At 35.0% G+C, this 18,380-nt stretch overlaps 1 protein-coding gene across 2 annotated transcripts; it reads right to left on the bottom strand.

The window, feature by feature from the left end:
* Positions 1-6,368: 6,368 nt before the first annotated feature.
* Positions 6,369-17,502, bottom strand: LOC112505842 (aminopeptidase M1). 2 transcript variants are annotated; one of them, XM_025109875.1, is made up of 19 exons: positions 17,218-17,502; positions 16,984-17,129; positions 16,394-16,496; positions 15,466-15,652; positions 15,284-15,377; positions 14,832-14,985; positions 14,629-14,733; positions 14,425-14,541; positions 14,196-14,309; positions 10,854-11,036; positions 10,408-10,699; positions 10,184-10,305; positions 10,010-10,107; positions 8,404-8,581; positions 8,191-8,305; positions 8,048-8,115; positions 7,879-7,953; positions 7,566-7,643; positions 6,369-6,707 (listed from the first exon to the last, which is right to left on the bottom strand). In XM_025109875.1, exons 1-19 carry the CDS (start codon positions 17,443-17,445, stop codon positions 6,522-6,524), a joined length of 2,643 nt encoding a protein of 880 aa, XP_024965643.1. In that variant the 5' UTR covers positions 17,446-17,502; the 3' UTR covers positions 6,369-6,521. The 2 variants fall into 2 exon arrangements, with proteins under 2 accessions (XP_024965643.1, XP_024965644.1); XM_025109876.1 differs by lacking the exons at positions 16,984-17,129; positions 17,218-17,502 and having other exon boundaries at positions 15,466-15,672; positions 16,394-16,479.
* Between the last annotated feature and the right edge of the window lie 878 nt (positions 17,503-18,380).

Here is an 18,380-nt window from a genome sequence, read left to right as displayed (position 1 = left end):
TCAGAAGAAGCAGACTGAAGACAGCTTGAAGCTGGCCAAGTCACTAGCTGCAAAGGTCCTCCCCAGGAGAAAGTCCAAGAAAACGGTGAACATTGTCCAAGCCCAGGCTAAACTTCTTTCTATTGCAGAAGCTGAGCATGAGAAGAACCTGAAGCTGGTGGAAAAGGACAAGCGGAGGAGCGAAGCAAAGCTAAATAAGAGAATCAATCCCCGCCTGATTATCAGCGTCAGCATCAGCGGACGTTCAAAAGACGGTGGAACACTGGTCTCAATGCTCATCACAAGAGAAAATCTCGATGCCATCACCGAGTACCCTTCCTACCTTGGCCGTTATGGATATAGCGAATGGATGGAGATCAGGCAAGCCATTCAGCGATCCAAGTCGAGACATAAGACAATTATTGAGGACACCATCGGCGAGCTCATAAAAAGGATGTCCAAGTATATCGCGGTCCCTGAAAGGCCATCTCTGAAGAAAGGTGGGAAGAAGAAACTCAAGCTCTCTGATCCTAATGATGGACCATTCCTAAGGAACGAACATGAAACAAGGTTCTCCTTAGATGAAGTCCTGAAGGGTCACCAGAGTACAGACATTTCTATGCTGAATCTTGACTTGCCATATAAGGGTCCTTATACACCCAATGTTATGCATTTTAAACCTGAGTTAGGAGTTATATTCCTTGACTATGAAGGTGAAGTCAGATTTCAGAGAATGTCAGAGCTACATCTATGTCCAATGAGTCATTTGGTTTACCTCTTGCTCTGGATAGATAATAGCATGCCTGGAAAAGTCATCGATCTGAAGATACGAAAGGAATGCCTACGTCGAAGAAACCTTGGTGAAGATGTACCTAGCTACATAGATCTAAGTGTTCTAGATTAGTTTTCTCTTTGTAACAACAATATACTTTTCCTAGTAACTTTTTGTACTATGTCTACTTTTAGTGATTATACTTATAGTCTGTAAGCACTAGACATGTACTGTAATACTTCTAATACTACCAATGATATTAAAATGAGTATTTCATGTACTTCACTGAAAAATATCCCTGAAAAAAGTAATAGGGACACAAGTTTATGAGTTCCAGTGTTACTTTTTACATTCACTGACAATCTATAAGTCAGCGAATAAGCTTTCAGTTTCAGTTTCCATACTTGTAATTTTCTCTTAGATATAACTTAAGGAAAATTCTCAAGCTGAGACTGACTCACTGAAAAAGATCCCAAAATAGTAAAAAGGGACATGTACTTTATATGTAAATTTTTCTTACTATTGTTTGATAAGACAACCTTCTTGATGTTGTCTTGTTATCATCAAATAAGGGGAGATTGTTGATCCTCTCTCTCAGTGATTTGATGATAATCCCTTTTCACTTACGTTGTATTTATGTTTCTGTCTTTTCAGTTCCAGCGATCATCACTGAGCTTGTTCAGTGATCGCTGAAGAACTTGTATTGTAATTCAATCAGAGACAGTGATACTTCAAGAAAACAACACTCACACCAAAGAACCTTCAGCTAATGCCGAAGACTGAAACTGAAGATTAGGGACTGGCGAATAGGTGATCTGAAGCGGTACTCAGTGATTACAAGTATGTCTACATATGTGTGAAGACTGCTCAAGCCTCAGTGAATGCTGAAGAAACCTCCAAGTTATTCCAACATTCAGCGATCAAAGGAAGCTTGCTTAGCATGATTGTTGTTGTCTTGTCCTTATAGACACAAAGGACAAACCCATACCCTTCTAAACGTTGGTACGGTACGGAGCCGACTAGTTGACTCTATTGCCCACCAACTTTAGGTAAGGATGTCTGCTCATGAATAGTGTTTTTGTACTATTCACTGTAGCAAAGGACAAGCCTTCCTCTTAAGGCTTGACACGCACTCTAACCCTACCATTTTGCATTAAATGAACATTTAATGCACTGGGTATAAATAGAAGTGTTTCTTCTCCGTGCAGAGTGCGCGCAACTCACTCTCTAAACCTAGTTCTTACTTTGAGCATTTTCTAGCTTAAGTAAATGAACTTTTCTTACAGCATTTCTTTTCTCATTTGCTAAGAATCTGTGTAATCAAAGATTGTTTAGATAGGTTTTCTTACCTTATCTTTCCGCAAACAGTCTTGTAAAATTTGTATTGATCTTCTTTATCAATATATACATTTTAAATTTGAAAATATTGTGTTTGTATTCATCCCCCCCTTCTACAAATTGTTTTACTTATCTTGTAGACCTTCAAGGGACCAACAGAAGCAAACCGCATTGTATGACGTAGGACTTTACATATTCAATCAAAACACCAACTATAGGAAAATTCGATTACGCTTGAATGAGGAAGATGTGAGGAGTGGATAAAATTTAAAGATGGTAAGCTCGGTCTATTTTATTTTGAAATGATGTTTTATTTTGTTTTGAACAATATCTATTTAGATGATGTTTTGTAGATGTTTTTCTTTGGATGGTATTATGATTGAATTTTATAGGAATAAAATGGTTATTTCAATTTGATGGGATGTGTGTTACAAGTTGATGTTTTTCAATTTATGTATTGCTTGTTTAAACTTGATGTTATATCTATGATATGTTTGGAGCTCAAAATGATGTTCTTTTGTGGTATATATTGGCAAGGTCATACATGGATTAAAAAGGAGATCATTCTGATTGTTATTATATATTGGTATTTGAGTAGAAGAGCTTCAATAAGAATAGAAATGGTGAGAGATAACACTTCAGCTTTGACGGAAATGCATATATACAAGAATTATTAAGTGGATCCAATACGCAATGCCATGAATTGATGCTTTTTATCTCGTGATTCATTCATAATGTTACAACCAATTTAAACAAAAAAAAATGGTTGCAATCAAGTACGCATATAAGTTGTTAAATAGAAGATGTCGATGTTTTTGACAATTGTTGCTTACAATGAGAGCTTTAGAATGGTTATACATAGATTTCAACACCCCATATGCACTACTCATTACTGTTTTCATTAAGTATTGATAGAAATGATAGAATTATCAAGAGAGGTCGTAGGGCCAACATCCAATGATGGAACCAAATACGTCAGAGAGATTTAGGCACCTCAAAGAAATATTTTTGGTATGATTTATATCATTGATTTGATAATTTCTAAGTCGTTTGATATTTTCAAGTTTCTTATACTTTTTTGTTTCTCAAAGGGGCTATAGGTGCACAAGATGAAACTCTAATACATATGCAATTGTTCCCAGTGATCAACAAGCAAGGAAGAAGAAAAAAAGGAATGCTTCCAAAACGTTTTAGCAATTTGTGATTTTAATATGATATTCAAGTTTGTTTAGGCTGGATGGGAATGCATTGCGCATGATTCTAAAGTTTTGAGAGAAATTGATTTTAACCCAACTTTCGGATTTATGTTTCCTTCATCAACTAAGTATCATTTTTCTTAACATTAAAAGGTTATTATTTTTCTATATTTCTTAAGTTGTAGATATAAATGCAACTAAATATTATCTTTGTGATGCCGCATATACTTGCATTAGGGGATTTATGACTCTGTATCGCAATACGAGTACGGGGTACTGGGTTAGCAGATTTTCGGTGTCAATGTGCATTAATTAAAGAAGAAATGTTCAATCATGGTTATGCACATGCACAACTTAGGAATGGTATCGACCGTGTGTATGATGTCTTGAAAGCAAGATTTTTAATCTTGAAGCAAATGGCTCCTTATCCTTTTCTAGTACAGAAAGATGTGGTGATTGATTGTTTCATGATTCATAATTTTATAATAAAAATGAAATATCCAAAATCGGTTATTTATGGAATACGATGAGAACACCATGTTTGCTCTTGCTAAAGAATAACATGAAGAAAACAATGAAATAGAAATTCGTGAAATACAGTGGAGTTCTCAAGACAATGATATATGACTAATTTGCATGATGAGATTGCAAATCAATTATTATCCAACTAATGTTTGACATTGTGTGTTGCACGATGACAATAATTTTTTTTTAATTATTTAAGTTAGCTAAATAAGTCGATGATCAATTTTATATATTAATATATATATATATATATATATATATATATATTAATAAGTCTTACATATCAATCTTTTATTATATTAAAATTTTGTAATTGGTTCAAAATCATAAAAGAAAAATATGTGAAAATATTGATTATAATCATGAGTTGTATTATGAGAATTGTTTTGTCATAATACATATCAATTTATCTCTTACATATATTCTCATAAAAATATTTATATTCACCAAGCAAACATTGTGTTTTTTTTTATTAACTTGGATATCCAACTTGCTATGCGAGCTGACTAATCCCAGGCGACCACCTGCTTTGTAGATAGCCCGGAGTCATCGCGTTTGAACCTCTGTGGCCACAAGGGGATTCTTATTCCTCCTTGGATTTGAACCTGGAACTTCCAGGTACTTTTGACCTTTGGAGCCAAGCTTAAACCAATTAGGCATCACCCTTGCGGTTAGCAAACATTGTGTTGTTACCTACTTTGATATAATTGTTGAATATTTTTGCAATTTACTCATATTAGTCATAATTATACGTTTATTTCATTTTGTTTTGTTTATCTTATATCTTTGTATATATGAAAGTAAGAACCAAGAGAAATGAAATGAAACAATATGGATTGAGAATTCCAAAATATTATGGTTAATTACTGTCTCTCTATTGATGTGTGTGTGTATAGAGATGGGTAATGAAATTAAAATTAATATATAAATAAGATTATAATCAATGTATATAATTAGATACTTATTATTAACCCTCTCATTAGTAAATGAAACACTTATTACATTTAAAATCATTTAGAAAATGAATTAAAATAAATAAATATAACACGCAGATAAAATAATTATTAAAATTAATATATTTTGGAATTCTCAATCCACATTGTGTCATATCATGTCTTTTGGTTCTTACTTATAAATTATAGATATATAGATTATATATTTATAAATATAAAGATTTAAAGGTTTATTAGATTATTATATGTAACTTATATATAAAAAGTAAATGAAAGATTCATTCATATAATGATATGTTTTTACTTAAAATAATTCAAAATTTGAAAAAAATAGCAACTAATGATTCTAGCTCTCTCAAGATGTCACATCATTAACCACAAGGTTGGTACTTGATTGGTTTGAGCTTGGCTCAAAAGGTCAAAAGTATCAGGAGGTCTCAGGTTCAAATCCAAGAAGAAATAAAAATCCCCTTATGGCCACGAAGATTCAAATGCGGTGACTCTGGGCTATCTGCAAAGCAGATGGTCGCCCTGGGATTAATCAGCTCGCATAATAAGTTGGATATCCAGGTTAATTAAAAAAAATGATGTCACATCATCTTTTTGATGATTCTCCTATATATAAATATATAGATGGTTCAAATTAAGATTTCTACACAAGTTATTATGTTGAATTTCAATTTATTTTATTGTCTAAATATATTTCAATCATGAAAATCTGTAATTCTTTTTATCATTTAACAATTATCATACATAACATTTGGTAAATAGTTGCATTACTTTAAACTCTTCATCATATATAGGGTTATAATGGTATTTTTTTTTAAGGAGACTCTTTGGTATTATAACCACCTAGTTGTTTTATTCAAAAAAATTTAAAGATACTGTTAGATAAAAAAAATTCTAATCAAAATGTAATATTTATGAAATTCCAACAAAGTGGACAAAAGGGTATTTGGTAGGTCATTTCAGCTCCTCAATATTTATAATACCTTGACTAAGCCTGAAGTGCATATGTTTGCTGCAAGAACCATCAAAGTTAAGAGGGAAATTCTACTTACAGTTTCAACTAAAAACCAAACCAAACAAACCTAACATATCCCGAACCAAAGGTAGAGTCAGAAAAGATGGAATGTATGCAGACCTAAGCCCTACGTCAAAAAATAAAGCAGTTGTTTTCGTGGAGTCCCCCACCTTGTGATAAATGAGCGAAAACCACCAATTATGACACTTTTTAAGTCTTGGGGCAACTCGGATTAGCTCCATCATTCCATTATTGTGCCGGCAAGCCTAGGCGAGCTATGTAGGGTTAGATTAGAGGGAGGGGAACTACGAACGTCCATGTCATACCTATTGATAAATCCCTAACTTTAGGTCTTTTCCAAATTGATGGTCAAGCCTTGGGCTTGATTCGCACTGGTCACTGGTTTAGTCCGGTCTTAGTCCTCTCAGGCAATGTTCGAGGCCCATCAGGCCACTGAAGCCTGGAGGTAGTTCCGGCTGTTAACTACTTAACTTCTGAACCATGAGATTAGTTGAGATACAAATTTTTTTGACATCAATATCATCAACACAAGCATATGAAAATGCAACACCACCACATCAAGATAGAAGCTGTTCTCTAATGAGAGGGCTCTTTTATAAAGTTGTGAGAATAGTAGTTGTTTGTTTATATATGAAAATAAACAAAGGAAAACAGAACATTGTTGAAAGCAAATAGAATACCTGAAAAAGAAAAGAAACAATCCGTAACTAGTATTAGTATTTCCTGTATGCAAGTTCTTCAACACAGTGTGCAAGGCTCTTCTCGCCTCGAATGCTTTCAACCCACTTTGCGTTGATCTGAACCCGCTCAATGCTCTGCTTCAACGTCCTTGCAATAGAAGGCTTAGCACGGCATGCAAAAAACTCATCCACTTCCTTCACCTTCTCGTAGGATGAGAACTACAGAAATGAAGTGAAACATATGATAGTGAATTTTTTGGTTTCTCGATGCATCTCAGTGTCGAGGATGATACCCAAAATCTGTATTTGTTTATATATTCTCTGGTCGCAACCTTCTGTCAGTTCCATTTTTCATAACATGATAAACTAGCTAGGATGGTGAAATACGATATTTTAACAGCATATCAACATGTCATTTCTACAAAAAAAAGATGTTGCTCTTATTCATACCGAAAGGTTAAATGAGCAAATTGCATGAAAATTACTTTGCTCCGATTCCTCTTGGTGTACCATACTTTCAAACATTCACTTTAGTACGTCAGATGTAATAGTAGTTGCTTTTGGGTATCTCGTTTACATGAGAATGCATGAAAATACATCGTACTTCTGTCTAATTCCTATTTTGTGTAACGTGTCTAAATGTTTGAGATGTCACATCCGAGGTGCCAAAATGGAGGTTTTGAAAAAATAAGAATCAAACCAAAGTGCATTACATTTTCATGCAATTTGCCCAACCTGAATCGATTGAACTTTGGAGAAATACATGTAAGAGCAAACCTCTGGACAAAGATTTTGAGATGATAAATAATCAATATATTATTATTTATAGGGAAATACACCTAAGGAAGATAATAATTGATCACATTGACCTAATTCACACACACGCGGACAATAATGTTAAGAAATTGGTAGGACGTAGATGCAAACCCTAAATAGGTTTACAGAATTACCAAAATTCAAATTCTTAAATCATGCTTTTGAATGAGTTTGAGGATAAGGGATGCATTTCCTGGCATGTGTAGGAAAATGAAGTCTAACATAAATATTTCAGCTAAAGAAACATGGTAGAAGACAAACCGGTGATACAATTGCACTGACAAAACGTGTCATCAAAAATCCACGGCCCCAAGTATTTGAGATGTGTTCCCAGTTGTTCTGCAGTTGAGAAGAGCGATTAGTTCTTTTTGGGTGTCCATATTATACAGAAATTAAACATAAAGACACTAGAAAGTTGGTTTGTTTCTATAGGTATCTTATCTACCATTAACCTTGATCATACTTCCTCCAAAAAGAAATAAAAATTCATGAAGTTGTCCGAAGTTATTATGTCAAAGAAAATACACACAAACAATCTTGAACAAATGGTATACATGTTTCGGTTTCAACTAACCTGCAGCCATTTCCAAGCCACTTCACGTCCCTCTCTACTAACAGCCAGTCCAAAAACGACATCCTGACTTCGAACCTAAACAACACATTATCATCAAGCTCCAATAAAACAAAGAAACAGCTTTAACCTTAGATTTGTAAGCACGAAAAGAATTCTCAATAATCTATACCTCAGGAGTCAACAAAAAGTTGAGGACTTCAAGAATTATGTCAGGATCACTGCAAGATCCAAGAGCACCTACAACATAACCAGATCTATATTGAAGAACAAATTATAGATTTTGCTACAATGTTATAACACCGCTATTATCACCTAATATCCGAGTCTTTTCCTGACTTAGATCAGTCTCTCTGTAAACTTTCAAAAGTGAATCAAAACCAGATCTGTCTGAGGACGTGACATCCTTCATCACAGCAACATACACTGCCTGCCAAAAAGTAAGGGAGAAGAGGGAGAGAGTAAATATCTCAGTGGTATATAACAAGTTCTAGATAGGAATAGACAGCTAAGGTAAACAGTATCAACCCTTCGTATATCAGGTGGAAGAAGATGTGTGTTTCTGTCTTCCAAGAATGCCTGAAAACGCTTCCTTGCATCTTTTAATGTCGCATCATGTCCGAACACTGCCAAGGTAGCAAAAAGTTCCCCTCTCAACAAGGCATCCAAGTGGCTTTCCCCTTGTTTAGGATCAAAACCAATCCTCCTGCAAAAACCAAAATGAAATAAATTTGGCCGATAATTACAATTTCTGGAACACCAGAAATATATGAAAGGTACCAACAATGTGTATGAAAATTATATAGCATTGTGCCATTATTCTTTATGTATTTTCTCGTCGTAATGATATGCTACAAGATCAAAAGCATGCAAGACGATACTTTGATAACTTTATCAAGAAAATAATCTTTCTTGACCTTCCTTTAGCAGTCAGCATGGTTTCCTTGATTAGAAAAAAATGGTTCTTCATAACCATCAATGTCCTACTACTCTTAAAGTTAAATATCAAGCTGGGCAGTTGTTGAAAGGCAAAGTTGAAAGAAAGCAACTACACACAGACAAGTGAGAATGCATAGAAACACACATTTCTCTTCAAACATTTTCTTTCAGCTGTAGTGACAAGATCTACAAATAAAAAAAGGTGATAGTAAAACATACACACTAGCAAACAATTAAGGGGTTCTTTGGTTTAGGTTGGGGAATGAAAATGGGAATGAAAATGAAAATGAAAATGAAAACGAAAAAGTCAGGGAATGAAAATGGGAATGACTTCTTATTCCCCCCAGTTCAACCAGGAATGAAAATTTGGGCTTTTGGGGGAATGAACCCATTATATTATATAAAACCAAACAGTTTCTTTTATTATCATTTCCATTGATTACTGCTTAATACCTCTAACCAAACACCCCGTAAAAATCACAAGCATTTGCCTTAGGTAATTAACTATGGTTTTTTCTGTTCACCAAGTGTGTGTTTTAGTAATAGAGAAACACCTCCAACATTCTAGCGTTGACTGGAAGGCCAGTTTAAATAGTAAGCCTAGACTGCTTTCTAGATACATCAAAACACAGAGACAAAGAGATATGCATACACATACAAATTCTTTACACAGATCTGTAGCACATAAGAAGCAAAAGTTTTATTCTGTATTAGATGATATTTTTTCAGGTTATGGTCTGTCATTTCCCTTTAAAAAGATGATATTCGTATGATATCGATATAAAATGAACACTCAAATGTTCCTAGTATGCCTACATGCATAGAAGAACTTTTTCTCATGTTTTCTAGTCATTGTACTTTGTAGTTTTGCTACAGACAAACTAGTGCACTTGCTAAAATGCAAGAAGAAAAAAATAAAGAACCCCAGTAGCCATAGTGAATCAATAGACAATTTCTAATGATCAGTTAGCAATAGAACTGCAAGTACTGCGGTAAGTATAGTTCACTCTTATACATAAGTGTTTTTTTTTTTTTTTTGCATTTTAGCAAGCACGATAGTTAGTCTGCAACAAAATTCACAAGTATGATGGTTACAAAACCATTCACTCTTCTCCTATCACATTGAAATGTATGCACGGATTTTCAGCAATTTATCTAGGGATTGAGATAGATTTACAGGTGTTAAGAAACTGACTCTGCAGAATATTGGAAAAGGTTTATGAAAAATATCTTAATGTTATCCAGCAATGTTGCATCAGCATCAGCCACAACTCTTGCAACTTTAGAGCTAATCTGTGGAAGCAAGAACAAGAATCAGAAAGAGCATCGTGATGCTTAAACGAAATATCAACAGAGTAGCAGTCATTACACTGATTAAGTTTGACAACACTGTATATTCAGGTTCCTCTCTGTAAGCACCCATCAAGGTAAGCAAAGAAGACAAAGGAAGCTGACCGGCCATGGACAAGGCAAACGAATCATCTAGAATTCCTGTCAATGGATGTAAAAGAAAAAAGGGAAGTAGATTAGAATTGCTACTTTTAGCAGAAGATCAACTGAAGTTCAAGACAAGAGCGAAACATCAATAATTACCATATCTATCCATTGCCGACAAGCATTTACTTTCTATTGCATATCTAAGTTTGGCTGACAAGTGCTCATCATACTTAACACGGTAAAAACCTGCCTGGTTAACATTAATCTTTATCCAACAACTTGATGGTCCATCATTGGAAACTGAGCAACCAAATAGCGTGGCAGTGTCAATAACTTGTGACCTTGTTTCCAGTAAGAAATTCTTCTGTTTTTCGTATGAGCCACAGCACAAAGTTATTGGCACAATCCATTGTCCATCCCCATGGCAACCACTTGCCAAGAATTGCCTCTGTCAGTACACAACAACTATAAATTGCTAACTGTCCTCACAATCATTACAAGTATAAGCATGGTATAGATGTTTCTCGATCCAGTAAAAAACGTGATAAAATCGTAAAAACATTCAAAATGACTGAAGAGGGATCTGAGGAAAAAGTAGGAACCTGTTCAAACTCCAATTTGTTATCTATCACTCTAGCAGAGACAACTGGATATCCTTTCTGCTTTGTCCATGAGTTCATCAGTTTATTCACAGGCTCATGGGACTCTTCCTCAAGGACAGCCCACAAGTCTTCGGTCTTTGCATTTGAACAAGCATGTTTTTTTATATATTTAGCAAGTGCTTGCTAGTGATAAGATACCACATAGAAAACATTGTTAGATTCACATTTAGGAAAAGGAATTAAAATTAACAAAATGCAAAGAGAAAGTTGATACATAGTATGATCAATTCCAATAAAAAGACATGCCCAACAAACTCTTACTAATCATATTAATAAAAATTTCATATAACATCCACCTAGAGAATTAGATGGCCACGTAACAAACAAGACTATGCTTGGAAAATTAACAATTAAAACTTCATTAGGCCAAACTTCATCAACCTAGTGAACTAGAGGCCACATTTCCGATAAGATTATCTGTAAACATGACAGCACACCAAGAGATTGTAAAAAGTCGAGGCTTAGGACCATTTCCAGTTCAGCAATATTTAGATCCATCCTGACATCATCTCGGGGTATTTCTTCTACACAGTAGCCTCTTTTATGATTCAGAAACTACCCAAGTGATAAAATTTCAGACTTTGTTGCACATACTGAATTGTAAAGCGCAGTTTTGGGATTGTATTATGAGTACTAAGATATACACTGCCAAGAGAGATAAATGAAAATCCATTCCCGAGTCTGAGCCCCTTAAAACTTAACAAATACTTGGAAAAAGAGTAAGAAAAATGAGACATTGAATATATATCATAAAAAATACGTGTGAACATCCTAACATGTCTTAAGTTGCCCACCATAAGCCACTTTATGCTGTTTTTACAGTTCTCACAAATGGCTAGAAAAACTGGAATTTGGTTAACTTCTGATTCTGTGTAGGAACTAAGAACATAAAAGAACCAATTTTGAGCAAAACATCCCCCTTTCTGTTGCCAACTTCATCTGAAACCCTCACAGTATCTTATGTGGTTATTCTTTTTGCCTAGCAGTATTATAGCATACAATACAATATCTGACCTCAGCATTTTTGGTGTCAAAAGCAGAAAAGAACAAAAAGACAAATGAGACTGATAAGCAATAACCATGTGGACACCAAAAGAAACTTAAAACAAAGAACCAATGAATAGCAATGACTACCCTGGTCCTTTGTCACAACCCACCAAACTGCTGACCTGACCTAGTAAGATCATATTTGAGGTTTTCATAACGGTTAGCTTTTCAATTGCACTTATGCAGTACTTGTCCAGAGAATTTCATCTGCAATAACGACCCATCTAGATCTTACCCTCAATCTTCCTTTATGTTTTTCTTTAATTCAATCAAAATAAAGACGAAAAAATTACAACTTAAAGAACATTTAATAATCACCAAATCAGATCTGATTTGCTGCTTACTCTTTGAAAACAATTATTTTAAGTAGCTTGTACTACTGTCAATGTTATGACACCATTTGCTATCACAAATCAGGTTTTTTATTTCAACACATCTTCAGAAAGGTACCCATACGAGGCTCAAATAGCTAGACTAGTGAAATATGTTCTTTATCTTTCGAACTGAAAATCCCAATCATTCACCTATGTTTTGGTGTGTTCAAAAAGTTGATGAAATAACCCCATTACATATTTCGATACAGGATTTTGAACCAGAATTATCTACTTGTACAGACATATAAAGAGTAGATGGAGAGGGAGGAGGGTGACAAAGAACAGAAAAATAAAAATAAATAAATGGTGGTGTGTGGACCAAAGGCAACATGATGACAGTTTTAGGTTTTCTGGTTCACAAATGGAAGATCCAAAATATCATGCTTCATAGATGTCTGGTTTTGTTGAACCTGAGTGGGCAACGCATTTCAAGTTACAAATTCTCTCTCAATCTGCCCCTCTTTCAATGTGGTAGGTTAAGTGGTGGTAGTGCCACATAGCAGTGGGCAGCAGCAGTAGCAGTCATAAATGAAATGAAGACAATGCAGCCATAAAACAAGTGCCTGCTAACTCACTTTGTGCCTCCAAGGTAAAAATAAAATGTGTATAGCCAAGCCTATTGAAAAATGATCCATGTAAAATGGAATGGAATAATATGCCAAGTGTTGTCGTACTACTAATTAGAAGAGAGAACTTGATTCCCTTTAAACATATGATGACCGCTCTTTTGAAAATAGCGAAGCAATTTAGAGCATCTCCAACAGATTCTCCAACATTTCTCCAAAATGGAGAACCAAAACACAAAATCTCTATAGAAAATTACATCCAACTCCAACAGATTCTCCATTTTGGAGATTACAACATTGATTATATTATTAAAATATTATATATATGTAATAAAATATTATTTCTCTCTCATAAACATTTAACTTCAATGTTTCCTATTGGTAGGAATATAATAAAAAATTGTCTCTCTTATGGTAATCAATTTTGGCGAGTTCTCCATATTTGGAGAATTTCACACTCTCCCATGCTTTATCCATTATCGAGAAAGTTTTGAGAAATATGTTGGAGCTAAAAATTGCTCAAAATCTCCATTTTCTCCATTTTGGAGAATCTGTTGGAGATGCTCTTTAAGTATACTGACTAGCAAATGCATGATCAAAAATGCTCCACATAGAGGACCACATGAGAATTTGAAAGCACCTACATTTCATCTGCATTCAGTTGATGTACTCGAAGTTTTCAAAAGGAAGTTACTACAGTTTCATATCAAGGCATATTTGTATAACCAAGTCCACCTCTAATAGAAGACAGGTATGAAACACGCCATATACACACACATCTATGTATAATTCTGGCTGATGAGGGTGTTTTGATAAGCATTTACAGGAAAATGATCCACTAAAGGAGCAGAAAATAATTCATTATCCAAATGGTGGGATAGTTTTTGCTTTTACAGGACTTGTAAATTTGTGGTTCTTATATCATTTCCAGGGCGGCTGCTTAAGCTCCCCAACCTGCATACCCTTTTTAGTAATTTACTAGCAGTTTATACGTGATGGATGCTAGAAATTAAAATAAAATCGACAGGTTGTTATAGCTAGCTTGGTGCAGCCTTTTTCCAGCACATAAGTTTTGATGATGTTGAGGCATGATAAATTTTGTGGATCAACTCAAAAGACACTGCTGGAAACACTCCGTTTTGAAACGTGAACTTCAAACGAAAAATATATGAGGGTTGAAAATGCTTTCTTAATAGAAAATCAAAAAATAGTTCACTCATGAAGGGAACAGAGAACAATTTCCTGCTGACAAGATCAGAAACCAGGAAAATCATAACAAATGCATGCAACCAGACCTGAAAAACTTTAGGTCCTAGATAGCTCTGCAGCATGCGAATGACTGAAACTCCCTTCCTATAGCTGATTGCATCAAAAATTTCATCTATTTCACACGCATGATTGATGTCCACCTGCAAGAGAAATTCGTTACAACTTACATGAATCATGCACGTTTGCTAGCTTTATTAACTGATTGCCTAATGCTAAGCAACAAACAAGTAAAATAAAAAATGCCATCTGTTCTACCTCAATAGGGTGTGATTCTGAAAGCCCATCAAGTCGAAGACCTTCAGTACTTTCATCAAGAAACTGAGTCCATATTTTCCAATCCGGGAACAACCCATCAGCAGCTAAATAGCTTACCTGATTTACAATAAAAATAACTTACGAACACTCACAAACATGTGGCTGACAAAATTAAGTGTGCATGACCCAACCACATGTGATTACCCAAGTAGCAAATCCCTCGTTCAGCCACAAATGTGTCCACCACTCCATTGTTACAAGATTGCCAAACCATTGATGTGCAAGTTCATGAGCTACAACAGTTGCCACCTGAATAATTTGCTCAGCTAGTTAGTTCAGTAACTTCAGGGTTGTAATGCAAACAAGAGAAAGAATGCAAGTGGATTTTGAATCTGGAAGTACATTACCCTCTGCTTGTTAGCAGCTGCAGAGTGCTTGTCATCATAAAGTAGAGCTGTTTCTCGGTAAGTAACTAAACCATAGTTCTCCATGGCCCCAGCAGCAAAATCAGGGATTGCAATCATGTCCAATTTGGGTAGTGAATAAGGCATTGCAAAGTACCTGCATACCACATCATCAAGTATTAGACATCCATACAAAGAATTTAACAGGATGCCTATACATAAATCATTCCCTTAGGATCCAGGCCCCATATATCCACCCCCCCCCCCCCATATTGACACAAACTCTGCTTCCTCATCACGAGGAGTTCCTCAACTGAATTCCAATATAAGCATATTTAATTGAAATTAATACAGAGAACTGATGCAAATTCATATTGAAAAAGTTCATTCCAAAATTTCCTGCTCCGCCAGATGTTATCATATACAATGCACCAAAAAATGACATTGGAACATACTCTTTGTACAGGCCAAGGGTCTTAACAGCAACATCTAATGCAAACTTCCCTTGATTTGTCTTCCCAACTTGGCAATATACCCTAACTTTAATTCCTGCAAGGCAAATTCAATTATATGGTAAAGTATAGCTTCTTGATATATACGAAAAAGTTGTATGACAAAATATATTCTAATTTTCTACCATCAGGTGTATGGTCTTCAACATAATCAAAGAAACCAACAACAGCAGCTACTAAATATGTAGACATGATTGGTGATTCCTGGTAGCAAATAGTCTTGATATTGCCATCCACCCGTTCTTCAGCAACTGGCATGTTTGATAGAGCTACAAGATCCGAAGGCACCTCCAGTGTAATCTTGAAAGTAGCCTAATAGAAAACAAAGTGCACTAACAAGAAATGAGTGGCCGTCTATATACAGAAACTACCATAGTCATTAGATAACTAACTAGTACTACTCAAATTCCTAGAGAAGCAGCTACAGCATGAAGGTGGCATCAAATGACCACCATCAACAGCCAACTTTGAGGATCAGCATGAAGAGATTCAAGATGACAAATGGTGAAACTAGTGAAGGTTTTAAACAACAGATTGACAACTAAGTGAAGTCTCACGGTCTTATATGATTCAAAGTGCCCTCTCACAACCAAGGTTACTTGGCCTTGCAAGGTACCCATTCCACAAAGAAGTGACATTGGAGTTACTCGAAGGCTTGCCCCAGGATTTAACATAATGTAATGCAAATTTTCCAGTCTTATACAAAAAACAAAAACAAAAACATCAGTGAGGGTGTTATTGCAACAATTTATTTCAAAAGAAGCAACATAATTGAGATGCCTCATCAAACCAAGGCCTTTCTGACCTCACTAAACATCTCTTGATCAAGTGTCAACGATGATGATCTGTTATTATAACTCTTACAGATTTTTCAAAAAAGTAGTCTTGCCAAAGAGCATATAATACTATGTATCCCATCATAATGTCTTATATGAAGAGCTTCAGCAAACACTAAAGGTGGTTACTTGGTGATACAGTATAAACGCAACTCTGGACAATAGGACAATACAAAAGAAAAGAATCAGAAATCAGATATTAAATTATTAGTCCTACCTTACAAGCAGGTTCATCCCAACAAGGAAAGCACCGTCTGGCATCAGCTGGTTCGAATTGTGTTACAGCCATGTTCTTCTTCTCTCCATTATGTTCATATGTACTGTAAATCAATTAAAAGGGTATATTAAATGTTTCACAACCTGATCACTAACATTAAACGCAAACAACTAGTGATGCAGCAGAATTTATATATTTTCTAAAATTTAACCAAATTCTTACTGACTTCAATTTATTGGATAATGCCTGCAGGGTTTGACTTATTTATAGTCTATATCTTGATTCCAGATAGGCAGATACAGCTATATAGGTCACTGGATTTTTTCTTCTATTAACTGGGTGTGAAAAAGAGAAACGTGAACTTTCAAAAGTCATAGTGAATTCAGAAGGAGTTGAGAAAAAAGTTAGGGCAGGGGGGATTAGAATAAGAGAACATGGTTCAGAAACAAATTTATAGCTTGTTAGCTGGGATAGGGATGATCACTGATCCGAATACACATCAGACTGGAGTTATCATCAGAACCAAACACAAATTAGTTCCAATAACTCTAATAAACAAATAAAAGTCAACAAGATCAAGTATAAACTACCTTCTATAAAACCCTTTCATTTGATCGTTCAATGTGCCTTCGAACCTCATAGACAAAACACCAAGGCCAAGAGGCAAACTTTCGGCGAACTCCGACACCAAAATCTCATCGTCTTCCAATAATTCGACTTGCAAAGCCTCAAATCCCTTTAATTATGTACTCACAATCAATAGATTGTTCTTACTATTACAGACAAACGAGTAGGCGGAAAAAATAAAGCAATCAAATACATGCCTTTGAGCCGTTTGCTGATTGAAAACGAACAGATTTGCAATCTACGAACAGGTCTGCGGCATTGAGGACAATGAACTTCGTGTCCGCAACGATGTCGAGAGAGATCTCGACGGCTCCCAAAAATTTGCAGGCGGAGAGGTCTGGTTTGAGCTTAAGATCATACCGTTTAGGGATAGCGAATTTGGGAAGCCTCGGTTGACATCTAAACTGATCGTACTTCTTTGCCATTTTTGACAAGACAGAAGGTAAATTGATATGTTGTTATGGGGTATTTATAGGGGAAGATATCTCTGCTGGGAGTCTGATGCTATCCAGCCGAAAATTTCTTTTCCTTGAACTGTTTCGCGTGGAAAACGAAGATAAAAAGGCCTTCGCTATCTACACAATTGTCTAAAAAATTAAAGGTAAATTAATTCAAATACCTCTTTTATGAGTCTTAGTTTAAAATGTTACTACGTCTACAATATCAACATTTGTAATACTGTGGATCTAAAAATAACATTCAAATTCCACTAGGTTAGCGAGGGACACCATCGTAATTATGGACTTGGCAGTTACAATTGCATACTTGGGTTGAATCTGATAATTTTCTTCTGTCTTTTAATCAGGTCCGCAATATTATGGATATAGATATTACGGATATAGTAACATTTGGATAAATTTGGGAGAGAAATAGCCAGAATATCAATGTGGATAGGAAGAATGGCTATTTGAGTCAATTTTCTAAAATTAAATCATATTCTAAATAACTAGTTATATATCCCCTCCGATGCACTCAGATGTTCAAATTATCAAATTTGTTGACGAATAAACTAAAATGGAACTCATGTATGATGAAACTCAAGAAATCTTTACCTTAATCATAACTTTAGTTTTTCTTTTTTTATGCAGTTAAATTTGAATATTGGTACATAAAAGTATTAGTTGAATGATTTAGTTTGACGATTAAGGGGGTGTTTGAGATTGCTTATTTGAAATAACTTATATTTTTCTACAAAAGTCCTTATCAACCTATTATAAGTTAATATTTTAAAAAATTTCTTATTACTGGTTTGACACCGGTATAAGCTGTTTATCCAAACATTTAAAAATGTTTATTATCGATGTCATACTGAAATAAGTCAATAAGTTATTTTTATAAGCAATCTGAAACACCTCTAAGT

The sequence above is a fragment of the Cynara cardunculus genome (genome assembly GCF_001531365.2).
Source record: "Cynara cardunculus var. scolymus isolate 2C chromosome LG 2, CcrdV1, whole genome shotgun sequence".
Taxonomy (NCBI): domain Eukaryota; kingdom Viridiplantae; phylum Streptophyta; class Magnoliopsida; order Asterales; family Asteraceae; genus Cynara; species Cynara cardunculus.
This window is presented reverse-complemented; position numbering and strand designations above follow the sequence as displayed.

Excerpts from the sequence above, each read along its gene's own strand:
- LOC112505842 (XM_025109875.1), bottom strand. The coding sequence starts at position 17,445 with ATGGCAAAGAAGTACGATCAGTTTAGATGTCAACCGAGGCTTCCCAAA. Across the intron at positions 15,378-15,465 it reads TGAAGACCATACACCTGATG|GAATTAAAGTTAGGGTATAT; the intron begins GTAGAAAATTAG and ends TTTGCCTTGCAG. Across the intron at positions 8,582-10,009 it reads CTTTTCCAATATTCTGCAGA|GAGGATTGGTTTTGATCCTA; the intron begins GTCAGTTTCTTA and ends TGGTTTTTGCAG.